We start from the raw sequence: 25,804 nt of genomic DNA on the forward strand, positions 1-25,804 counted from the left end.
CCTGCTGCACACGCTCTTCCCTGTGCACTAGATAGACCAAAAAATAATACTAATGTTGGTCAATGCATCCAAACATAGCACTGCAAAGAATTTTTTTAGTGATGGAAAAGATGGCAGCCACCCTACCTTGACTACTTTTGAAATTATTTTTTAGGTTTTCAATACACTGACTGCTTTTTGATGTAGTCTAATGATATGGCTGCAGCCACCATGCATGTAACTGTCTTATGGAAAGATTCTCCTTGAATTGTTTGGCCACTTGGTATATAAAGTAGTCCATTTTCTCAGAATATAGAGAACTGCCCAGCCTTTGAATACATTTCATTCCTTATGACTTGCCTCTGTCACCTGTCTGGAACTTAGATGCTCAATAATACAGATCATATTCTTGGGTTAGCCTCTAAGACGTGGTGAATTGCAGATGCTGGTTCCTAAAAATCTACTTATGACAAACGAACAGCTACAAGTCTCCCTTGGCAATCTTTTCACTTCTTGTCCCAAACCAGAAGTTCACAAAATTTAGGCTGAGCGATCGGGACTTGTGGAAGTAGCCACATTGAGTTCACCACTGTACCTCACAGCATAGCCACTCCAAAATAAGAATTTGCTTTTCTCGACTTGTTTCTCCAATTGTTCATATTCATCCAGTATTAACTTTCACTCCTTTATATCTCCAATTTTACAAGTATTTACAATCATTTTACAAGTATTTGAATTTTTCCAGGATTAATTTCTAATCTCATCGCCTTCCTCTCCATTTGTTTTTGTCCTTTGTTATTTTTGCAACTGAAGTGCTACTGAGCTCCCCTTCTAGACCATTAAGAAGTGGAATAAAACTAAGTCTAACTGTAATTACTGCAACGCTTCATCAAGCCAATCTACCAGAATACCATAATGAGACAAGCTCCAACCCAAAGAGCCTCCAGGCAACACTGTACTCTAACAGAAGAATATTACCGATAGAAATGTATTACAGTACACTACATGGTCTGAAGTTACCATGGTAAAGGTTTCTTCTTAAAACTATCCCAGTGCGCCCTATGCATAGATCATCAAACCAACAAAGCACTTAACTGCGTGCATCCAAGTCCCACAGATTCAGGCTGAGATCTATAGAAGAGTGATTAACTGGGGCTGAGGGACAAACGCTGGGTGAGATCGCGGTGCCTACGGCTGCTTCGGACTCCAGGTACTTGCCCTGCTCCCATTGCAAGGATAACTCAGCTGACTGGGAAGGAACATGGCATCCTTAGAGAAACTATCCCTGCTTTTATTTTGGATACAGAAAGCTGTAATATGTGCAGCTCAGTACCTGCTATACACACAATAGGCTTGCTCCATAGCATCGGTGGGGCAGACAGGACGAAGAAGGAAAAGGCCCAGACAGCCTAAGGTAGCCCTGTTCGATTTGGGAAATCAGACCCATAGGATACAACCTGCCCACCCTGCAAGGTGCTCTGTATGCACCAGCAGGCAGTTTATTTTTCTTTCAAAATAAACAACTCCTTTACAGCAGCAGCATTGATTTTAATGGCATTTAAGCACCTAAATGCATCTGAAGATCTGGGCCAGAGAGAACTGACAGCTTCTATTCCCTATTGACATAAATGACATAAAGGATAAAATTGTACGTAGCTATATTTGAGTTGGTAGTGGCAGTACAATAAAGATACAACCTATTAAGGCAGGGAAAATGAGCAATTGAATCAGAGAGGCTTGCACTCACACAGGATGCATTGATCCAGTATTTGAAGTGCCTCCATTACTAGGCTAAAGCATGGCTTCAAACAGAGTTTCAAACCTCCTACTTAAAAGCAGTTGGGAGCAAGAGGATTTTTCTCTTATGTCATGTTTAATGACGATCAACACTAGCAGATACGCACACACAGCAGAGCTGTTATAGCTGAAAAAAGGTGTGGTTAAAAACCAAGCCAAACCAGACCCCCCACTGCAGGCTGGCAGAACGCTCCGCAGGGCTCCAAATTTCCCAGCTGCGCCAGCGCCAACCATTGCTACATCCAGTCAATCCAGCACGACTTGGGACTAAATGTGATGGGAGAAAGAAGCATAAGTCGATAACTATTCTCAGCAAATATATCTGCCTGGTAGTGGTTTTGCAGGTATGTGCTACCTCTGCAATCCTCGAGTCCAAACAAACACTTTATGTAATAGAGATATGAACCATCCACCAGTCCTTAAAACAGGGAGGCAGGTATGTCATTAACAAAATCACATGCTTTAGAAAACCCTGTTAGTTCTGCATCAAGCAAACAGTCAGATGTATTCTGCCTCCTTTATTTCTCGGGTACGTACATGTGCATCCTCAGTGCAAAGTTACTGCTGTTACTCTGCTTTTGCTGTTTGTAAAATGAACTTTGGAAAAGTTCATAAAATGCTTTGGAAATCGGATTGTTCTTACTGGTTTAGGATGGAAATTAGCGTTTATTTCAAATTATCTCACGAAGTTTCTGCAAGCTGGGTACATCTTCCATTATGCCCAAAAGCAACACAGTCTCGTACAAGTGATAGCTGTGAGGGGCAACTAGTGGGTCATCTATGTTAAACAAACATACAGGCCAGTAGGGCAATATTCAGAACACATAAATACTTAAACCGGCCTCTTTTTTCAGCCATCCCGTTTGTTTCAGCACATTTTTTAACGACTAAAGTAGTAAAACGCTTCCCTACAGAGGCGTGTCAGGAATCACGGGGCTCCCCACCCACCACCGAGCTCACCCCGAGCCCGCAGAGTCACCGCTGCAGCGCTGACCACCGGCCGCGCCGCTCGCCCCGCGCCCCGGGGCCGGCCCGAGACACCCGGCCCAGCGCGGGCAGAGCCGAGCCGGCGGCACCTCCCGGGCCCTCTGGGGCCGCCGCCCCTCACAAACCAGTCCCGACTCCTCCAAGCCGTTCCCAGGCCCGAGCCTCCCCGCGGCGCTCCGCGGCGGAAGGCAGTGGGGAAGGCCGGCTGCCTGCCCCCCGCCCGCCGGCCCCCCGTACCTCTCTCCGCCGGCGCGGCCCGAGCGCGCAGCGGCAGAGCAGGGCGGCGGCGGCGGCGCCCAGCAGCAGCCCCAGCAGGACGGCGGGGGCCAGCAGGGCGGGGAGCGCCTGCAGCGAGCGAGCCCAGAACTGCAGCCCCACCGCCCGCAAGCAGCCCCCGGCCGCCGCCATCGGGGCCGGCCCGGCCCGCAGACAGGAGAGGAGACGAGACGAGACGAGAGGGGAGGGGAGGGGAGGGGAGCTCCCGCTGCTCGGGGCCCCTCCGCCGCCCGCCCCCCGCCTTCGCCGCGGTGGGAGGAGACCGATGGCGGATGGATGCGGCGGCTGAGGCCCGGCCTGGCTCGGGGGCAGCGCCTGGAAAGTCTCCGCGGCGCCCTACGCGCCCGCGGAGGGGCCGCCTGCCGCCATGCGGCGGCTGCTGGCCGGCCTGCTGCTGGCGCTGCTCCCTGGCGGGCCTTCCGCGCCCGTCCAGCCCCTCGGAGCGGCCACCTGGCGCGCCCGGGCCGGGGGCCGCCCCCCGCCGAGCCCCGCGGAGGGGGCCGGGGCGCCGGGTCCGCCCCGGGAGCCCTGCGGGCAGACGGCGGCTGGGGTAAGGCGGGGTGCCCGCGGGGCGCTGCGCGGGTGGCGGGTCAGCCCCTCAGCGGGGCGGGTCCGTGGGCCCGGGGCGGCTGGTGGCGGGCGAAGGAGAGGCCCTGTCTGAGGGCGCAGGGATCCCCCATGGCGGGGTTTGCTGGCGGAGCGGTGGCCCGGCAGAGCAGCGGCCGCTTCCCAGGCACTTGGGCTGGGGCCAGCGGCCCGACAAGCTGCCAGGGGTCGGCGTGGTGGGGCCACCGCAACGTGCCGCATGCCGACGGTGGCTCCGCTTCGCTGTTCTTCCTGAGCAGAGGGATTTGGTGTTTCTTTATCTAGTCACAGCACCCTTGCCCGCTGGTGTCAGCCCGCTGGTAGGAGTGCCAGTAGCGGTTTAGGATACGGCTTTTATTTTTCATTCTTTCTCCTTACCTAGGTGTGTATCTATCAAGCTGTCTCAAACTGTGTCAACGTAGTTTTCTTTTGCCGATGTCGAGAGTACCTGAGACTGTGCGGTGGGGAATGGAGGGAGTCACGAAGGATAGTTTGTGGTGTGATTATAAAAAGACTAATCAGCAGGAAATAGTATTGCAGGAAAACGAAGGAAAAAAAAAACCCAACCCACCTTATTTTTCCACCAGAAAAATAAATCAATGTAAAACTTGGGAAGATGTCTGCTGGCAATATTACGGCATTAAATTAATTACTTTTGAAGCATGATGTGAATGCTGGCCCGTAGAATTGGCACTATTTGCCAATGCGGAGCCCCTCGTGATGCCCTCTGGTATTATGGACGCACTCTGCAGTAGAGTGGAAGAATTGTGCTGAATATCCAGACTATATTTTCCAGTGTAGACTACTGAGAACTGAATGTTAGATAAGGCAGAAGGAAAAACAAGGAGCGCTGTAATGTCATTTGTAATTGATGCACATCGACATAAGAACGCTGTAGATTTTTGTGCTTGAGCTGTTGTAAAACCACAGATGAATGAATGCCTGCAGTCTGTGGAAATCAGGAGCCATTTGTACGCTGATTTCCTAGGAAGTAGGAAATAAAGCTTGTTAGCTAGCAAGCCACATTTTCTGCATGCCTTTATGCACGCTTAGACCACTGTCTACTTTTGTTGCAGACTCACTTACAAAGGAACTGTTGACATTTAATGTTCATATATATGCTGATACAATGCACTAGAGTAATATTTGGGATTTATATTTATAAGCAAGATTTATTTCAACATTTAACATAATAGACCATCGTATTGGTGTTCTACACTGGTGTCATTACATCCATTTAGTGAACTGGTACACATTTCCTTAATGCAGATAGGGCTCTAGAAATATCTGGCAAAGGTTAATTCGCTTTTAACATGTGATTTCTATTGCTGCATATCCATATGCATATATGGAAATACATACATATATATATCTATCCACCAGACAATTATTTGTTTAAGTTTGCCACTGGAGTTTCCTGTTCTTATCTTTCTGTGTTCTTGAGATGCTTGACTACTCAAAATTCAGGGTCATATAGATTGTTTGACCAATGAGAAGAAATTAATAATGGCATTAGAGAACTTTGGCATAACTCAGTTTGTGTACAAGAATTCTGGAGTGCAGGGAGAGCTGTACAACAAGGTATTTGCAAATAGCCCCTAGTGAAGAGCTCAGTGCCTGGGGTCTCCCAGAGCTGTACCCTGGGGCTGCTCTGAGTGTGCTGTATGTTCCCGCTTGTATTCGTTTCTCTGTCCTTTCTTTCTCCTCCACAAGATCTGCCTCCAATCCCATATGTACTTGTTTTCCAGAGCAGTGTCCACTTAAAACCTAGGGCTCCTGGTGCATCCAAATTTGTGAGGTGTCTTGCATTTTCTGTTATTTTGAGGGAAAGTGCTCTATTGGAAGTGAGAACTGTTTTCACACAAGGTTAACTAAAGTTACAGCTCTAGCGATAATCAAAGTGATGTCTTCCCTGAGCAGGCAAAGAAGAAAATTGCCCATAACTTGCTGTACTGTAGCAGTGGTGTTGACATAAGTCAGTACTTAACATTACTCACATGCAGTGCTTGGGAACAAACAGAAACAGCAAGCGCGGGTCACGTCGTTCAGCGGACTTAGAAGATCGCTGTTAATCAGCCGACGTTCCTAACTCTGTATTATCTCCTGCAAGGAAGCATTTTTATTAAATAAAAACTTGCTTGTATGACTACTACATCTTGATCAAAACACTGGGCATTAACAATCCTTAAAAACACTGGTTTCTTTTACTGATGTTTTAAAGCTGTGATTTCTCTATCAATCTCTGTGGTCTGGGAACAGATGGGAGGCTGTCACAGATTGCCTTGTAAGCTGCAGTTTTTAGCCTGTGGTCCCTTTGAAAGGCTCTGTGTAATGCTCCAAAGGAAAAATGAGCATGTCAGTAGACTTGATCATCCAATATGGACACATTGCTGCTGACTCCTAATGACTGGATTTTCCTGTGTCCTCAAATCTGCCTTTGAAAATGGCAAGGAAAGATTATTTTATAAGAACAAACTAATAGCAAACCCTTCTGCTCCACTATTGCGCAGAGGCTCAGCCTGATAATATGAAGTGTAAGTACAGTTTGAGCCCCAAGTATGCATAGCTGTACTGGGAGACAGCAGAGCCTCATACTGCTTGACAACCTGTGGGAGACCTCTAGAGCCGTGTTGTGTCTCTTCTGGTAGTTAATTTTGGGAAATTTAAGGCTTTGTGGAACAGGGTTCTGTGTAATTGTGAAGCATAAATTCAGTGTAAGAGTTGAGTATTAAACATTTATGGAAACAGTTCCTTTTTATAATTGCTCTCTTCTGTGTTAACTTTAGGTTATTAAAGATAATCTGTGGCTTCAAAAAGAGATGGGATGTCTGGGAATGACAGGTATGTAACTGTTTTCTCTCTCTTTTCAGTGCTGTGGGAGTCCCAGGGCTCCCAGGGCATGGGTGTGAAGGTGGGCATGGGATGGGAGCTGTGCCCTGGTGGCCCGCTGTCATCAGTGGGACTCTTCATCCTGGGCCACAGGGGAGTGTTTGCTCAGAAGTTAGGAACGAGGTGCTCTAGGCTCCCTAAACAGCTCATCTAGAATGGAGCCACTGTGAGAAGACCTTAATTCGTACCCTGCTCTGAATCATTTTCAGGAGGAGCCCTTTTTCCTCATTAAACATAATGACGTAGGGGAGCGCCCTCTGATGCCCAGCGTTCCCAGTGTTGTGGAAAACCCATATTGCTTAAAGCTGATCAAGACCTTGTTCTTTTTCAGAAGCTAACTTAACCTCTGTGCATTTACTAACACTGTTGCAATACTTAGTCTTGAAGCTATTTTCAAAGACCTATGCAATTACAATAACTAATATACATTGTCCTGGACCAAGTTGTTAAAGACTCATAGACGTAGCGGGTCTGGAAGTGTTGCTGGGATGCTAATGTTCTTTACAGCAGGTATCAAGTATACTTGTCACTGATCTCAGCTACACTGAGCATCTCCAGTGGTAGTTGCCTAATCTGATCGAAATAGGGTACCCTGATACTTAGAGAAGTCCTTTACAGCTTGGAGGAGCTGCATCTGAGGGCTGACTGCCACAGGCTCTTTGTGCACATTTGAACAAATCACTTAGTTTCTCAGAGTCTCTGGTCTTTATTTTCTTTATATGCGTATGATAAACAGTGTGCTACCTCACCCAAGTGTAGTGGAGATGAGTACCCTCAAAGGTTACGACATCCTCATACAGCGCATTAACGGAGGCAATGCAATGCCTGAAACAGACATCCTTCCCCCCCACATGGCTGCAGGAGATGATTTCATGACATGCATTTGCCAAGAAGCTACGTGCTCTGAAGCAGTCATCTCGTGAGATGCCTCTAATTTCTTTGCCCTGTGCCATGGCTTATTCACAAATGAGTTTAATAATTTAAATACGAAATCAAATAATTCAGATTTGCTCAGCTTCCTTGTTTTTTTCCTGTATTTATTCAGTGTCAGCTTTTCTGCTTGCATCTTGCTTTCTGATAGGTTGCAAATTATTAATGTACCGTCCACTGAGAGAGGAAATGCATGCGGTTTTGTAGTTCAGAAGAACCTTCTGGCGCTAAAGAAAAAGTGGGGCGATTGGAGGATTTTGACATGCAATATCTTTTCGTTAGTGGTTGAAAATAGTGTGGCCAGCAGGACTAGGGAAGTGAGCATCCCTTTGAACTCGGCACTGGTGAGACCACACCCCGAATCCTGTGTTCAGTTTTGGCCCCCCCACTACAAGAGAGACATTGAGGTGCTGGAGCGTGTCCAGAGAAGGGCAATGAAGCTGATGAAGGGTCTGGAGCACAAGTCTGATGAGGAGCGGCTGAGGGAACTGGGGTTGTTTAGCCTGGAGAACAGGAGGCTGAGGGGAGACCTTATCACTCTCTACAACTACCTGAAAGGAGGGTGTAGTGAGGTGGGGGTCGGTCTCTTCTCCCAAGTAACTAGTGATAGGATGAGAGGAAATGGCCTCAAGTTCCACCAGGGGTGGTTTAGATTGGATATTAGGAAAAATTTATTCACCGCAAGGGTTATCAAGCATTGGAACAGGCTGCCCAGGGAGGTGGTTGAGTCACCACCCTGGAGGTATTTAAAAGACGTGTAGATGTGGTGTTTAGGGACATGGTTTAGTGGTGGACTTGGCAGTGTTAGGTTAACGATTGGACTCGATGATCTTAAGGGTCTTTTCCAACCTAAATGATTCTACGATCTATGAAACTCTGCCATTTTGTTAGTAGGTAAATACACATGTTAAATGAGGGGTGCTACAAGCACTGAATTGTATGCTTGATTTTATAACTGAGTATTGTCCCATTCTAATAAACATGATTTTTTAACATATTTAAAGCTAAGTTTTTAGTGGTTTGTTTAATTAAGGTACTAGACTCTTTATTTCTTAGTGAAGAAGTTCTCAATGAAACCAGCGAGATGGGAACTTCTGCATAAAACCCTTGTTGTTGAAAATCGCAGCGTGCTGAAATGAAACGGTTTGTGGCAGACCGGCACACTGATCTCAGGGTTTCTGTTGGAAGCTTTTTCGAGTTGTTTCTGGGTAAGATGAGAAAAAGCAATCCCAGAATAGCCCTGTGATTGGGGAACACAATGGATTTTTGAAAGTTATGTTCGAGTCTGCTCTGACTGTCGCGGATGGAGTGAGAGTGCACTTCACTCGTAAGAGAGAAGTAAAAATATAGTTTATTGATACAGAATAGGGAGTTAACAAAGTTCAATGCGACAGTGTTTTAACAAGATGCGATGGCGAGGCACACTTGATTATTTACTGCATAGAGGACAGGGTCAGACAGAACTGTCAGGGAGACCCTCCCGTTGAGTCATGAGGTTCGGAAGGATCCCCTTGCTTTCTAAACTCCATCTCAGAGAGGAGTCTAGGTGCGGCTAGATCCAGTCCTAGTCCCAGACTTGGTCAACGGTTTATGTCTAAAGGATTATATATGCGCAATCAATCCTTTATATCACTTAGCTAAGATTTCAAAGTTTAGCATGCTATTAGTCACTTACCGAGGATCTGTTGCGGCAAGGAATCTCTCAACCTCGAGGAGTAACCTTGAGAGGTGTCCCTGCTCAAGGGGAGATCCTGGCGTGCAGCCCGCTGCCGTGCAGGAGAGCTCAAAGGGCCCTGGGCTGTCCACTATTTAAGGAGTAAGATGATTGACTTATGGTCATATTTGCATATCAGCAAGAGGTTTAGATCCCTGCTTCAGGCAGTCCTTGGCTACTTTGTTGCTATTTGTCCTCAAGGTCCAGCATAGGCTGGATGCAGCTATCAGGATGACTCCCACTGATGGTTACTGCTTGTGCAGGGAGCTGGGGGGGGGAGCACACCGCCACACTGACTTACTCAAAACAGGCCTGGAAAGTAGATTTGTTTTGTCTTGTTGATGCCCATAGTTTCTTTGACTTTGTAACAAGAAAAGCTAATGGCAACATTCAAAACTGAAATACAGTAAATTACTACCTTTGCTTGTTCATTGTTGTGTGTAATTGAAAGGACTTCAAATTGGATCTTGTATCCTGGATGGTTTTCAGGACAGGGAATAATTCAGAACAACAACAACAAAAATACAGTAAGCAGGTATATTTAACTCTTTTCTTCCCCACTGAAATAAAGTGGGATTATTCAAAGCTTTGCTGATAAATTCTGGGGGAAAGCAAATCAGACTGCAGATGTGAGACTTGAAATATGCAGCCCTCAAGAGCTGAGAATTGGAATGACTGTTTTAGTTAAATTGCTTTTTTTCCTTTCAGTGTCAGGTAATTTTTAATTTTGAACTTGACATTTCACAAACTTGTCAGAGTCTTCACTTTCCTACTCTAATTTGGAACGTTAAGATGTGTTGTAAAGGTACGAGAGCCTTAAGGACATACTGGAGTCTTAGCTGCAAACCTATTGTAAGACTATTTTAATTTTGTATCATCCTATTTAAATGTCATAGCCAAGAATAACCTTCACTTTAACTTCTGCCAAGAACAAGTAAGGCACTGTAGTGTTATACCTGCCCTTCTAATGGCAGTCCACCTGTGCCACTAACATGTTCAGGACTCAGCCTGTTTAGTCCAGTGGTAAAGGCTTGTGCTTTAGCACCGAAGGTCCCTGTTGTTACACAAAAATTTCTTAGCAAAGGACAGTATGCTGACCGCAGAGGACAGTTTCTTTTCTTAGATATCCATCCTTCCGCCCCCAGCCCGTATGAACACAGACCCACTGTTGCCACAGTCTCCACGCGGTGGGTGCATTTCGTATCAGGTCGGATCCTCTCTGTACTTGCACAGTCTGAGCAGCAAGCGAATGTAGTGAGAGCTGGGAGCAGGGAGCTCTCCTTCCTAAGTGTATTGCGTGTGCCTTGAGTGTGGCTGCTGGAGGTCCAAAAGAGCAAAAGATCACCACCCAAAGCAATAGTGCACAAAGCTGAGGAGTGGCACATGACTACCTGGGGAGAATAGCAAAGAAAATTGCACAGCATTAAATAGCGAGACTGTTCTGATCAACTATGCATTTGTCATTTCATGTTGTTGTGGCACTGCACATATGCGGGACTGAGTGAATGCTATAGTAACGTGAGTGTTAAAATGTTACTCCAATCTTCCAGCTGTTTCAGCTATATTAATATTTATTTTCATGTTTTCATTTTGTAATTAAATACAAAGTCGACCTACCAGCACTGGTAATTAGCTAGGAATGTGCAGTTTAAGACAGGGTTCTGGCATATCTGTTTATATTGGGTTTGTGGAGGATTAAATCATGGGAAAACATTTTAGTAACGTGCTAATTAAAAGTAAGATAAAATATTTAACAACTTGATAATACGTTGTAAAAATTTGGAATGTTTAATTAAGGAAAACAAAGAAAATTTCATCTTAAAGATGGTGATATTGTCTCACATCTCAAAAGAAAGTGAAATTACTGCCTTTCTTTGATGAACTGATTCACTTGGCATCTTTGGAGATGTTTGCAGGAAAGCCCCAGATTAAGCCTCATGCTCTGCTGGTTTGCTCGCTGGGAAATGTTTTGGCCTGAGGAGTACTCTGGGAGTGCCTGGTGGCAGCCTGGCAAGCCCAGCTGAGAGGGGGCTGTTTGGGCTGGGTGTAAAGCTGAAACCGTTCCTCTGCTTTGCAAAGTTTCCCTTTCGAAAAGGAGTGGGAATAGTTTCCATTTAGAAACTAATGGAAGTGAAGACCACGCAGCTCTGAATGGCTTTTCTGAAAACAGCCAAAAAAATGGCAAAGACTGAAGCTGTAAGAAGAAAAGAGAGTGGAAGGAACAAGGAGATCACGGAGTCGGTATCAGAATTGGGATGCACCTCTGAAGGGGCACTGACAGTGGTGCGCTCGCACTTCTGAGCAGCAGAGTATCCAAAAGAAAGCTCGATGCTTGTTAGCGAGAGGCCTCAGGAGTCAAGTATTAGTATTTTGCAACCTCAGATGAATGTATTTGTTAAAAGAAAAAAAGAAAACAATTTCAGAATGGAAATCTAGAATAGATGTGAAAACCCCAGAATGTGTTATGCCTGTACCATCCTTTCTCAGATATTCATTGTCCAGCTTTTCAAGCAATCATCAGCCATCTACAATCCATCTAGGACCTTATCTGAAAAGAGACAGCAGGTGAATTGATAAATACAATTATGTTGTATTGATGTTAAGAGTATGCAGCAAGTTATGTGGAAAGGCAGTTATGTTCTTATAGGTCTGCTGGACTGAGCTGTATATTGTTCTAGTGACAGTTAAATATATGTGGATCAGGAAAAAGTTATTTAACTGACAGTTGATACTACAAAAAATGAGATAGAAAAGTGCTGCTTTACTGGTAAGGGAAAGCAGGGTATTATAAAACACCCTATATTGTTAAAAATTAATAGGAAGGGTGAGAAAAAATCTGGAGGAAGGCAGTGGCACTTGTTGCTGTATGGACATGCGTCACACTGATTGAATCTGTTTAAGCAAAACCTTCCACTGAGTGCTGGGAAGATACAAGTGAATTTGCAGAAGTATCCTTGTAATCATCATCAACATTGAGGCTGCTTAACATAATGTCAAGAACCTGCAAAATCCCCAGCCTCCAATTACCAATGAGGGAGCAGCCGAATAATATGCCTGGAGACTTCTGCTGGGAGCTGGGTACGTTATCTCAGGATTGTAAGTGATGACAAAGCACAACTTGAAAACAAACTCATCTGTGTAATTAGTAATCCAGAGATTTATTCAAAGTCAAAGAACATGATCAGTTAATTAGATTGGTTACTGTGGGCTCGATACTCTCCAGAGGGGAGTACCAGGATTTGCTTTCACATGAAAAGTGCAGTTGGGTGTGCTGATGGAGATGTCATGCTGCATAGGGCACAAGAACAAAAGATATTTTACAAAGCAATTACCCCCTTCTTGTTGGCTGACCTCCTTCATCCAAAATACAGAAGGAAATGATCTGCTAAATAAGAAGCACTTCCAAGGCAGTAGTTGCTTAACACAGGCCATACATTTTGCCATTTTGACTTCTGACTCTTGCAAAGCCTTACAAAGAAGCTTCATGTCTTCAATGAGAGTTTCTGTTTACTATAAAGGAAAGTGCATCTCCTGTAGTCTGGCAAGAAAACAAGAAGGAGAATTGGTGCTCCACCTCCATAGGAATGGGATGATAATTGCATTAATATATGACACACAGCAAATATAAAATGAATCTTTTTCAATGTTTGGATATATCTATACAAAACTGTGAAGAGGCTTGATTCAGTAGTCAGAACATAGGTTTAGAGCCATTGGAGGTGGGATATAGTATGGTACTTGGATCTGCTGAGGAGTGCCATGGCCAGGTGTCTCAGACTGGTAGCTAGCAGGTCCATACTGCACTTACAGTTCAGCACTGGTGTCATCCTGAGTGATTTGGGCTGTTGCTTAGTCTTGAAACAGAAATATGCCATGCAGGACTACCATGAAAAAATTCCAACCCCAAAGATATGCAGACATTTGGTATTGTAATTATACATATTATTGTTCTCACCAAGTTTACCTTGTCATTTTTACAGTTCCTAAATTAGTCTGAGTCTGTTGCATTGTTTAACAGTGGTTTAAGTATTTAAGTAAAAGAGAAGTGAATTAAAACTGATTGTAAAATATAAACAACTAACTTTTCCTGGCCCATATATCCACAATTTTGGCCAGTGTAAACCACTCCCTCCCAAATAAAAAGCATGCCATTCCAGCACGGGAAGACAGTGAAGCTCCCCAAGGTGCACATACCCATCTGGGTTCTGTGAGCCGCAGGACTGCATCTCATTCGTTATGTTAACAGAAATCTTTTCAGTGATTCATGTGCATCAATGCTTCAAGGTCCTTTATAGGACCTCCTTTTAAGGGTCCACTTCTGAAAGTCTGTGCATGTCTTTTCTATTTATAGCTAACAGTATTTCTCTATATTGTTCTTCCAACAAAGCAGTGTCTTTTCAAAAAAATGCTGCTTCTCATATTAATGAGATTTTAGTATCTTCAGCTTTTCATATTTCATTAACATATAATAGGTTTTTTAAAAATGAAAACTTTATAGAAAAATGTAATTTGTCAAAAATCTTTGCTTTTCAGTGAGAGTTTTTGTTCATATGAATATATATTGCTAATGATTAAAATATGGGATTTAAAAATAAGTAATAAATTACAACTATTATGCAAAGAATGAAAAAAAAAGTATCTTCCTTAAGCATAGACAGCCAGCTATCATTCTGAAATTTTCATGAGATTTTTTCTCTTCATTCAGCAGCTTCACCTTTTGACAATTTAGTATATTAAATTATTGATTTTTAGTATAAGCTCCTTTTATTAATGTCATAGGTGCTTTTTAGTAGATGAAAGTGATATGATTTCAAAACTGTTCTTGTAGTTTTTGGTGATATCATGGACTAATCTTTCATAAAAATATAAGAGTATAAGCTAGCATTTATATTGCTAATTACTAAACTGAGGAGTGTTTGATTTGATGGCACTCCAATTCAGCTGAAATGTAACTGAGACCCTTACTCAGCTGAGCAGTATTTTTGTTCTGAATATGTATTGACATGGTTAATTGGCAGACTGCATCTTTGAAGCAGAACATCCTTAGCACTGAGGCCACTCACGTTGTAGAGTGCTTCAATTATTTATGCTTCGCTGAAAATTTCTTTGTGTTGAAAGTATTAACAGTTGATTTAAGGCTGAAACCTTTGAATTCATGCATTAGATGCTTTACATATTTAAATGGCAAGAAGTTTTCAGTGAGTTCCCTAGGTAGGAAACAGTTTTGTTCCAACTCTGCTGGGTTTTGTGGGATGAATCCCACCTCTGTTTCCTGCCTGGCCTCATGTCTCTGTTACCTATATTGATCTTAAGTGCTTTGAGGGAGAGCGTGCTGGTCGCTGTGTGCACACAGAGCACCAGGTACCATGAGCCCCATCCCTGGCTGGAATCTGCACCAAGCGGCTGCCGCACAGGAGCCAGCTTTAGCTCTAATGCAGAGTGTTGCCTTGGTTTTCAGCAATGCCTTTACCTCTGATCATTCAAGCAAGTGAAGCCCCTCACCGGCTCTTGACTTCTGCAGCCTCGGACGATCAGTGGAGCCATTCCCTGTTTGCTTTGATACCCTCATGGACAAAGAAGATTTTGTTCAAACGAGAGTCTTCTGTTAACCACCAGCTGGTCAGTAAAAGATAGTTTGCCACTTTTAATACTTGTAAGGATTGTAGCAATTGTATCAAAAGTAAATGTTGCTGGGAATTTACTACCCAATTAGTATGTTCCTAATTCTGTCTCAGGTGATTATGTTCACTTGAGATGGCTTCAGCAACACCAACTAGTTGTGAGACTTCCAAAGAATTACTGTGACAGATACAACTATGTGATTGCTGTGTAAATTCTGATAGACACTTAGTAATGAAACAGATCTGTATAGTCTGATGAACTTTGTGCATAGTGTATTTTGTTAGGGAATTGTGATAGCCAAAAGATGAATGTATCAATTAAGATGCTAGTAATTACTTGTGGGAATAAGTAGTTCATACAAATTTGGACTAGAAAAAAAGATTACCTATTGGGATAACAAAACTCTTAAATTTGAAGGCAATTAATACCTCTACATTTTTTTTCTCATTTCATTACTTATATAATTTAACTTCTGCTTCAGTTTGTGAATTAGGATATTTTCATACACTATGTAGACTTTTCCCTTTCCTCCACAGCTTGAAGATGTGTCCAATATGTCAGTGGCTTCTGGATTTGGAATAACCCTTCAGAAATGTGGTGTGGTAAGTTTTATGTTTGTCTTGTTAATTTGGTAGGAAGTTTGTACCCAAATGTCCTTTAAAAAGTGGGAACAGAATTGTGCCCATGCTGAGTATTTGGGAGAACATCCATTTTGATGTTAAGATGGTCGCACCCTCTGTAAGAGGCACAGTTTTGCAATGTTGATTCAAAACTGAAGGAAGTCAGTGAAATCTTCTCTCAGACTTCAGGGGATTTTGGATTGTGGTCAAAGTAAATACTTCGGTGTGAATTTGTAAAACTATAAATGGTAAAAGCCCAGTGAACTCTAGAAATCAGCCACAAGGCTGGGTAGAGATAGAGACAAACTTCTTTAGAGGATGAGATAAGCCTTCTGAGATACTCTCCTAGCTCAACCATGGGTGCCCTACCTGTGTCAAGTACGGACTCCTTTTGAAGGATGGGGCACCGAGCCGATGCCCATTGTGTCTTTGGGCATCCTATCACATAGCCATAGAAGAGCCAATGTGTCATAGTCTGCAAACTCAGTGGGACTCAGCTACAGCAGAGTATTTAATGAAAAAAAGGTTTCATTTGACTTGTGTAAAATGCTTACGAGGAGCAAAGCCCTCCCTACTATAAGGAAATTTTAAACCTTCCATTTTATTTTTACTTTATGTGGCATAGGTTGATAGATTTACCTAGACTGTTATTTTCCCTGTCTTTTTTTTCCCTTGTTTTTTTTTTTTTTACACTGGATGAAGCAAATTTGAATTTTTATAATTGGAGATAGTTCATTTTGCCTGTCCCTTGGAGAGAGAAAGTGCATCCCACTTTAAGACAAATCTGAATTCAGCCACTGAAATGCTTCATACGAGGGTAGAGGATTCGGTAACCAGTGCAGAAGAGGTGACATTATAACCTGCACCAGAGCATTTGCATAGAGTAGAATGAATATGCATCACATCTCATGGCACTAATTACCTATAATGTTATTGAAATGGCAGCATATCATAATTAATGGGGCTGAATAGTGAGCATTTCAGACATAAGAAGCAGTAACACAGATTCTTCTGCTTTTCTGGCTGTAGATTCCCAATTTTTATATCAGAGCCTCTCAGAGAGTTTGAGACAGTTACATGTTGTTTTTTTCTGCTGTTTATAGCACAGCCTCACACAGGCTCATTAAAAATTGTGAAATCCTGCTGTACAAGATGAAAGTCAATCTGTTGTAGATGCTAGGATTATCAGAAAATAATTTTGCAGTGCAATTTAGTTGTAAATTACTGAAAACTATGCAATTGTATGTGATTGTCTTCCACCTTCAAATGCAGTTCACATTTTATTTTCCTTTGCTTACCTTGTCATCTACTTCAATCGTAATTCATCTGAACAGATGCTTTCCTGCTAAGCGACAGACTGACCATATGGTGGTCTTTAGCTGTTTTAAATGGAAAAAAGTGAATTTTGCACATTGTTCTCCTCCTACCATGAGTGGCTCCTCACAGCATGGAGATGATGTATGTTTACTTCTTGGAGTCAGGATTTTTCCAACACCTTATCACAGAAATACCCTTATTGAAACTGGGGTGTTTAAATTTTACGTATACTTCCAGTACCCAGTCCCTTCCTTCTTTCCAGAAATCTGCTCCTTTAAGAGCTTCGTTCCATAGTATGGCATGAACTTTTCTGTAATAGTACTTCGTAATGACAATAATCTTTAGCACAGCTGAAGTAGATCTTTAAATTTGACTGTTTGGCTTTTAACACATTTACCTGTCTCGTTTCTCAGTCTCCTAAGCGTTCTTGCATTGCAGATCATCTACGCTCTATGATCCTTCATTGTTTTTCCTCCTTTCCTGTTTCTAGTTGTTGTTACTTATTCCCAAAGATCCTCTGTTCCTTTCACTTCCATGCCAATTCCTTCCTCCTCTCTTTTCTTCTAGCATGTCCTTGCTCTTGCTGTGGTTCTTTCACTTCACTCTCCCAGGTACCTGAAGTGACATCGCTTGTAGGGGGTGATGACACACATGGTGTGCTTCAGCAGCAGAGAGAAAATGGGAGTATGCACCTACGCATCATCCGTGGCTGCCATTGGGGTCGGTTCCTGTAGATGGTTGGCAGCATGATCATCTGCTCCAAAAGCAAGAAAAAACATCTTCGGGCAAATTAGAGGAGCTGCTTAAAGGAGATATCCGGTGGCTGCTGATCCCAATGGCAGCGGTGTATGGAGGCGGTTCTTTCTAGGAGAGGTCAAACCCAAGGGCTTCCCTACTGCTTGATTCTTGTCTGCTGCTTTCTCCAGTGCTATCAGGAAGAAAAATCCAAATTCTTTCAACCCCTTTGCAATTTAGCTTAAAACTGACTGCCAGTCAAAACTAAAGAATGCAAAACATGTATTTAATATTAATCAGAAATGCAACAAATGTGGGTTTTTGGCCACCTGAGGAAGGTTGTAGTAGGAGATAGGCGGTACGGTTGGGATACCTCTGAAGGGTTGCTTTGTTTAGTCACTGAATTAAGAGTTTTATTAAATGAAACAAAATTAAGAGAAAGTGCAAAATTGTTTGGAGAAAGGGAATTAACAGTGTGTGGGAGTGTTCATTAAACCTCCTGCCTAGGGAAAGGAAGGGACTAATGCGGCCATATTCCCCTACCTGCCTGTGAATATACACATGCTACTTTCTCTGCCTTTTTTATTGTAGGAATTTATCTAAATTACTGTTTACATCCCCTCTCCCCAAATGTAAAGGAATATATTTGTGCCTGATTAGAAGCACAGGAGGAGACACTGAAATCCTCATTTTTTGCCTTCACCTCTCAGAAGAGCAAGGGAAAGGTGTGGGAAAATGAAGGGAGGAAAAAGTTTTTCTACTTCCCCTGTTTCTCCAGCTCCCTCTTTTGCTGGTGCATACATGTTTGTCTGCACAAGCTCATCCACACTTACTGTGGAGCATAATACAGTATTAACAGTTTGTGCAGTTTGAACCTTGAATCTTTCAAGGTGTGTTTTCTTGTTTTGGTGATTGGGTCAGTGTCTCTGCTTTGTGGCTTTGGATTTCCTTTATGTGTCTTTGAGGCTTTTTTTCCTGTTTCATTTTGTTTGTGCTTTTTAAAGCAAGTTTCTAGCCTTTGTGACTGCACAGGAGGGGTTGAAAGGCATCTTGACTGCATCATGCCAGTTCAGAAACCAGGAGAGAGAAAATCTGCCCAAAATATATAACATTTTTAATGTTTGGTGATTTTAAGTCTCATAAATGTTGGGGTATAATTCATGATATACAAACATATGAAATTAGTAATGCTTTCCTCACAAATATAAGTAAGCCTCTTTTTATACATGCTGACAATTATTTGCAAAATCTAGTACAATAAATAGTTGGGGTTTTTTTCTCCATAAGGTTTGTTTAATACAGTTGAGGTTGAACTTGCTGTAATGAGTTCAGAAAATTTAGTGTAGTATACCAAGGAGAGTTAGTTATATAAACAGATTTGTTCAAATGTACTTTCATTATTGTCATTTAAATAGAAAAATGCAAACTAAGCAATAATAATTTCAATAAACTCAATAAATAATTGAATAATTTCAATAATTTCAATATTCATAAGATACCCTAAAACTGTAATCTGTTTCTATACTGAATTAGTATGAAATGCAGAGATCAATGGTGCACAATGAAATCATAACTACATACGTCGAACCCTGTGGCTGCCATGAACTCTGGTGTGATTTGTGAAGTCTATCACAATTCATATTTTTAGAACTCATTTCTATGGGGGCTGCTTTGTTGTTTATATTTGCTGGTGTCGAGATACAGAGTAGACATTTCCTAAAAAGCAGGAGGAGAAAAAGAGAAAGGCTCGGCTTGAATTATACTTCGTTCAGTTAAATGTGTTAATTTGGTGTCATTATTCGAAGCCTGATAGACCATTATGGCTATCCTATAGGCCAGCATATTATAGACCTGAAGTTTTAGACAATTCTGGTTTAATATGAGTTACAGGGGAAGGCAGTTTGGAAGGTGAGAGGTCAGTAAGCAACTCTGTGCTCAAAGTAATTTCATTTAGAGGGTATAATTACTCAATAAGAGTTAACAGCCTAATGGAATAAATAAATAAAATTACATGAGTGTGTGTTGCTAGAGATTGGTGATGAGCTTATGAACTTCACCACTAACTGGAAGCAGAGCCGTGAACTCCACATCCACTGGTGGCTCCATCAGCCCTCCCATGGGAAGGGCGAATTGAGGCAGCTGGCACCTTTCGGAGAGCGTGGTTGCCGTGAAAAAAGGGAAATAGAGACCAAAACTGCATGGAGAGAATGAATTTGCATCGAGGGCAGCTTGCAAAAGAAACATCCTCGTGGTACAGAAATTCAAAGTTAAGAATTTTGCAGACTCTGGTTATAAAGTTATTATCCAGTTTTGTGTTGTATGAGGTATCATGGGGATATTCAGATTCTTGTTTTCACTTCTGGCTCTGCATGAGCTAGGTTTCCAACTTCTGGCTTCCTGTCCCTTTGTCTCCAAGCAACAGCTTGACATACTAAAGATCAAAATCTCCTTGGGAGTTTGAGATCAAACTGAATGTAGTGCCATTTGCAGGTCGCTCAGGATGCCTTCAGAAAATAAGTTTACACATATAATGAACTTTTATTAGTAATCAAGACTGTGAATTTTACCTTTAAGATGCACATACAGCCATTTTGCACTATTAATACTAATATTTCTGTTTTCAGGTGGATGTTGAACATGACCCTCAAACTGCATACATTACACTTCTGATTAATAACACCAACACGCTGCTCTCAACAAATATTACAGATCTTATCCTCGTGGACAATATCACTGGTCTACATGTTCAAAAAAACAGTGGTAATAAGACTACAGATGGCATACAGATTTACAGGAAAAGATTCTTGCAAGGTAACAAAATCTGCAGGGAAGTACCCCTGATTACACATGTGGAAGAGCATCTGTTCAAATCATGACATTTGTTTATTTTTGGTGCTGTAAATTCTCCAATTATCAGTGAATACAGGTGAAAAATTCTGGGAAAGGTTTCGTGCTGCAGTTTGCAATTCTATTAACTCACATTTTGACTCCTGCCTTTAAACTGCTTCTGATCTCCCAGGCACGGAAGTGAGCCCCTGTACTCTGTAAAGTCACTGCCATCAAAACGAAACAGAATCTTTCATGATAGTATGTGTTGATTTTGGATCTTTTTAAAAGCTGCTGCACAAGCCATTTTAATCCTATCTGACGAGTCTTCTGTCTTTAGCCAAGCGTGGCAGATTGGCTTGCTGAGGTATTGAGGTGCACTGGAATTACAAAAGGCCACGCAAGCAGGCAAGATGATTCATCAGAAATAAGCCAGCTCTTCTCAGTACCCGTTCTTCCCAAACTGAGCAAGTTATAATATCAGAGCAAGTAATAGAGAGATAAACCTGTTCCACTCTTGGAGTCAGTCTGTTTCTTTGGTAGCAGTTGGATCATTGCACATTCATAAAATTTTACCTTTCTTGATTTCTTCATCTCCTTTTTCCTAAGCACAAGCACATAGAAAATTAGCAGCTTGCTTTTGAGAGTCATGATATTTCTCTTGGAGCTTCAGAAGTGTTCAGTGATAGCTGTTTATGGTTGAAGCATCTCAGGTTATGGTAGTGTTTTACGGGTGAAAGATTTCCAAATAGGAAAGGGAAATAAATAGACCCGGGGCTGCTGTCTGATTGCAAATGGATAGCCAGACTCCATTTCTAATAACAGCAGTGTGAGTAGTGGTAGTGATTACAGGGCTGGGTTTTTTTGAAAGCATCAAGGAATTGCTGACTCTCAACAGAGGTTCATAAGAAAGAATGATCCCTGAGAAAGAATAGAAAAATGGCTTGCAGAGCTGACATCATAAACCAAGTTGGAGCAGTTACTTAATTTATTTAGAATTACTGAATCTGGAACTGAAGCTAGCTTTTCCAGCCCATATATGTTGCACAGATCAGCATGAAGAATACTGAGGTGGAAGAAAATCCAGCAGAACAGATTTCTGCATAGTTTAAGGTTTGGTCATTACCATATCTGTCCTGGACTCAGCCCATACCTGGCCACTAGGGCTGGACAGAAAGGCTATGCCTACACTGGCCTCTCTACTGTCGTGCTGCATGTTAGCCATAATAATTTTTCAGTGCTCCAGTGCGCTGTTGAATCAAAATTCAGCTGAAATCTCAGTCAGATTTGTCTTTGGTTTCGACAGGAGGAAAACCAGCCAGTTAGTGGTTATAATGTAGGCCATCCACTTTATTAAAAAAATTACTTTTAAAAATCTCATGTTGAATTTTAGTGTTGGTCAAAGCATGATGTTTTTCAGTAGCTTGAGGCATCATTCAATGCAGTTTCCAGATCCTGGGATGAATTTGTTTGAGTTCTTAGAGGCAGCAGATACAAAGGATGTTGCTCACGTGGCCAGGAACTGTGTACTCTGGGTGTAGGGCATCTGCTGTGTCAGAAAGGAAAAGCTCCAGTGCTGTCCCAAGTCTTCACCAGGGATCTTTGAGCAATTTTCCTGGGACAGAGCAAATCTGTCCATATCCCTCCTCTCTGGACTATGCTGATAGGCTCTGGCTACCTCCTCTGCTGAATTCCCTTGAAGTCAGTGTTGTGAGCTTACTGCAGCTTGGTTCCTAGGAAAGCACTTTTGCTGGTGAGGAAGCACAGTCTAAAGGGGAACCTAAAAGGCTCCTCAGATGTTTTATTCATATTGAACTTGCTTTTCAAATTTTGCAAACATCAGTAACTGCAGCTGAGCTGAGCTGGGTGCTCAGGTCTTCAGAGATTCACACCCAGTCTTCTTGTGTAAAAAAAGATGTGCACCTGTACTGGGTTGTTTTCAAGTCAGTGTAGCTACTGTTCTGTTTAGGAAAATGTGGGCACAATTACTTAGAGATCACTGCTGCGTGGGCAGATGTACTTCACCTGCTTAATCTATACAATTGGGGTTTTTTTCTCTGTTTTAACAGGTGGAGAACACTTTGCAATCAACTACTCTGCACTTCTTGATGCAAAAGACATGTGGGATGGCAGGGTCTTGACACTGCCTGTGAAGCTAACTTTCAGGAGTTCATCACAGGTATTTCCTTTACAATTTTATTTTCCTCTTCACAATTTTTGTAAAAAGAAAAAGTCTCTGAAGTGGTTCTTGTCTGCCTAAGCAATGAGGCCTGCATGTAATGAAATGAAGTTCTTCGGCTCTCTGATTATTTACCATGAATTTTTAAATATGTGAGTTATTCTTCATAGCTGAGGAAGTCCTAGACCTCCTTAAACAGATGAAGTATGTTTGTGTGTTGTCCTGTAGCTTTTTTCTCTACTTTTCTTATTTCTTTCCAGTTTACCTATGTATCTTGGAAATAATGGTGTTCCACATACTTATGTGTAGTACACATACTGTAGTCTGAGAGAGATTGAAAGTTTTGCCATATTTTTATCAGAAAATAATTTATTTTAACCAAAAACCAAGTTGGAGCAAAGGAAAATCTTGCTCATAAGGAAGATACTTTTTTAGTATGAGAGTTGTGAAGCTTTGAAAATGATTTTTCAGAGAAACTGAGGAATCTCCATCCTTGCTGATTTTTGAGAACTCAGTTGCACCAGGCTCTGAGACAACTGGTCTAATGCTGGAGTTAGCCCAGTTTTGAGTATGAGGCAGAAAAAGTGGTTTCTTTCAAAGTAAAGTTTTCTGATTTGTAAATATGGCTTGATATTTTTTCTGTGGTTTTCATAATTGCATGTAATTAGAACCTGCAGATGTACTTTCATTTCAACTGCTCTATCTCCTTTGTTTTAGAGGAAAAAATGTTCAATGTGCATGAGAGTGGTACTAGAGTGGTAGAGAGCAAGACTTCAAAAAACAGGGAATTGTATGACTAGAGACATATGCACTGACTGTGGCTCCTGCTCTGTGTATTTTCAGTCAACCAAGATTTTATAGGCACAGAAAAATGTAATTCTGTAAGCACTGGAATATGCCTCTGTGTGATTAGAAGGGGAGTGTATCCCACAGAGCAGCTGCTTTTATGTCTGTTAGTGTTACCCCTAAGTACACTGCATTTTCCTATCAGATTTATTTCAGCTTTAAGCTTAATGAGAAGTATAGCTTATCTTCTGAGGAGTGGCTTTTTTAGAGACTCTGGGCTGTTTGCCAGTGGATTCTGCTCATTTTTTAAATATATGTAATATTTTTATATCTCAGAATAAAACGCATCTCGTATCATTGACAGCATCGTTCACCATAACTGAAGAAGAAAAGACCAAGGTAAATTCTATGATTGACTCTCATGCTTAAACTTACAGACAATCTAAACTAAATTCTAGGAGCTAAGGATGTACTTGTGTACTTACATCTCAGCACTCAGCTATTGGCTATTAATCATAGACAAGTTGTGCCTCCTCTGATTTTAAGAGGAAGAAAAAAGGATTCAAGATAGGGCGTCTTTCTTGTCTTAAAGCAGTGGTATTTGGTATGGAAAATCTACAAACTTCTATTATATTCCTAGCCGTGTTTTTTTCATTTGAACAATTATCCAGGCACAGAGAACTGTGATGAGGAATATGCTCACCTGCTCCTGTGCCTAGCTGCCATGAGAAAGCTTTTTGCTTTTCCAAAAGCGTGGAGTTATCCTCCACCTATTGAGAAGAGGTTTCTGTATCACACTGATGCACAAATCAGAAAACAGCTGGGTGGGGAGCCTGAGAAAAAAAACTGCAGTAAAAGAATCATACTTTATGTTTGCCTTCCACTTTTTAACTAGTCATCCTTCCAATATGATTTTCTGTTCTTGGCTTCTGAATTAACATGGTTTCTAAGAGGCCAAATAAACCTTCAAAATTGCATTGATTGCAGCAAACAGCGTTATTCTTCTAGATAATTTTTTATTAGCGAACTCGCCACTGCATTCATCAGTTTCACTGCTAGAGTAATCTCTTCACCAAACTTGTTTTTCCCCCCAACCCCTCATTACCTTGACAGGCTGCTGTGTTGCAAGGGGTCTTTTTTTAAGGAGCTGTGGCTTGGTTGGCAAGAACATTGTGATTATTTGTGTTCAGGCAGAAGAAAATAGTTTGTTTCACCCCAGAATATTTCAGTCATGGTTGTATCATTTGAAATCTAAAGTTCATGTGGATGGGGCTTGCCTGAAGAAGTCCTGAGGACTAGACTGCTCAGTCCTTCCATGGGCTGTCCCATGAGTTCCTCTCCGCCTTTAAAATCAGTAGTCTGTCTGGAGACTGGGCACAGGGGCCTCTTGTTCCAGTATTCTCTCTTGCTGGGGATCTCTTGCCCTCTTAGCTTCTGTTAGTGTAAAACATACAAGTCCAGACTTGGCTTTCTCGTAACTGAAGATCAAGTACCCATTCTGTTAAAATGAAAGCCAGAATTAAACATGATATAAAGTGAAACTATACATGAGCTAGAGAACTCATTGATCCTGGATAAAGTTCTAGTAAGATTTAAAAGGATTGGACGTTTGTATAGCTAAGAATTATGCTTGGAATTGCCATAAATGTATTTTTTTGGAAACTCTTATTCTTAAAGGTGGAAGCCATGCAGTAGCTGACTGGGTTAGAAAAACAGCTTCATGAATGGTTTTCTTTAGAGTTCCGTGTGAACTGATCTGCAGCAGTTGGTGATGTCTAAGCTAAGACTGTGAGCTACATTGGTCTCGGCCCACCATGAAAATTCCTGCAATCTATTGCTATACTTAAAACCTTTATAGTATGTTTTTTTTCCCAACTTGAACTTGATCGTTAGACCTCAAAAAGTTCTTGGGGACTATTCCATAGTTAGGTAAAATTGGCTCAGCTGCATTTGAACTTACTAAATGAACAGGTTTTGTAATGAAAATGTGTGGTAAAGGTGTGTGGAAAATACTGTTAATTTTTTAAAAATAAAACTTAGAAATTATGGAACACATCATGTTTCACATGCATAATATTTGTGTTTGGGCTGTGGCCAAGCATAAGGTGTTTCAGAATGAAATCAGTTTGTGCAAGGAAATTATGATCAGCTAAAAAAGGTGTGATGTATTGTATTTCATCCATATCTTCAGCTGTCATAAATGCCCTCAATCTCAGATTTTATTTATTAAAAATCATTTAAACCTGTTTATGGGTATGGTAAAGTCAACACACATGTGTCTAAGTGGATACTAAATGTTGACTTTGGGGAGAGAAAAGAGAAGAATTAATTACATAGTCATGGCAGTGCCATGCTAAATTGGTCCCATCAGCTTTCACATGGTTTGCTTGCACACTTGGCTACTGTGCTGTTCTTTAAAGTTTTACAAACCCTGCGGATTTTCTCTTCTGCGCCGCTGGAAGAAAGTGCTTGGTTGCCTGTGACAAGGTAAGTTTGTGGGTTATGAAAAAACAGGAGTGTTGCTCATCTGAGTGTCTGTGCCAGATGTCTTCCCCACAGCAC

At 41.9% G+C, this 25,804-nt stretch overlaps 2 protein-coding genes across 10 annotated transcripts in view; one reads left to right on the top strand and one right to left on the bottom strand.

Annotated features, from left to right (window-relative positions):
• EVC (EvC ciliary complex subunit 1) overlaps nucleotides 1-3,599 on the bottom strand; it is a 60,585-nt gene extending 56,986 nt beyond the window's left edge. For 2 of the 3 annotated variants that reach the window (XM_072861691.1, XM_072861692.1), the window contains exon 1: nucleotides 3,001-3,599. In XM_072861691.1, coding sequence (XP_072717792.1) covers nucleotides 3,001-3,171 — 171 coding nt within the window. In that variant the 5' untranslated portion in view covers nucleotides 3,172-3,599. The remainder of the gene's footprint in view (nucleotides 1-3,000) is intronic. The other variant, XM_072861690.1, reaches the window with a different exon arrangement.
• The window catches only part of EVC2 (EvC ciliary complex subunit 2), a 78,779-nt gene continuing 55,744 nt past the window's right edge, over nucleotides 2,770-25,804 (top strand). For all 7 annotated transcript variants that reach the window (XM_072861683.1, XM_072861685.1, XM_072861684.1 and 4 more), the window contains exons 1-7: nucleotides 2,770-3,589; nucleotides 6,411-6,465; nucleotides 14,616-14,776; nucleotides 15,316-15,381; nucleotides 20,076-20,262; nucleotides 22,347-22,456; nucleotides 23,579-23,641. In XM_072861683.1, coding sequence (XP_072717784.1) covers nucleotides 3,407-3,589; nucleotides 6,411-6,465; nucleotides 14,616-14,776; nucleotides 15,316-15,381; nucleotides 20,076-20,262; nucleotides 22,347-22,456; nucleotides 23,579-23,641 — 825 coding nt within the window. In that variant the 5' untranslated portion in view covers nucleotides 2,770-3,406. The remainder of the gene's footprint in view (nucleotides 3,590-6,410; nucleotides 6,466-14,615; nucleotides 14,777-15,315; nucleotides 15,382-20,075; nucleotides 20,263-22,346; nucleotides 22,457-23,578; nucleotides 23,642-25,804) is intronic.

Source organism: Ciconia boyciana, chromosome 5, assembly GCF_034638445.1.
Source record: "Ciconia boyciana chromosome 5, ASM3463844v1, whole genome shotgun sequence".
In the NCBI taxonomy this organism is placed as follows: domain Eukaryota; kingdom Metazoa; phylum Chordata; class Aves; order Ciconiiformes; family Ciconiidae; genus Ciconia; species Ciconia boyciana.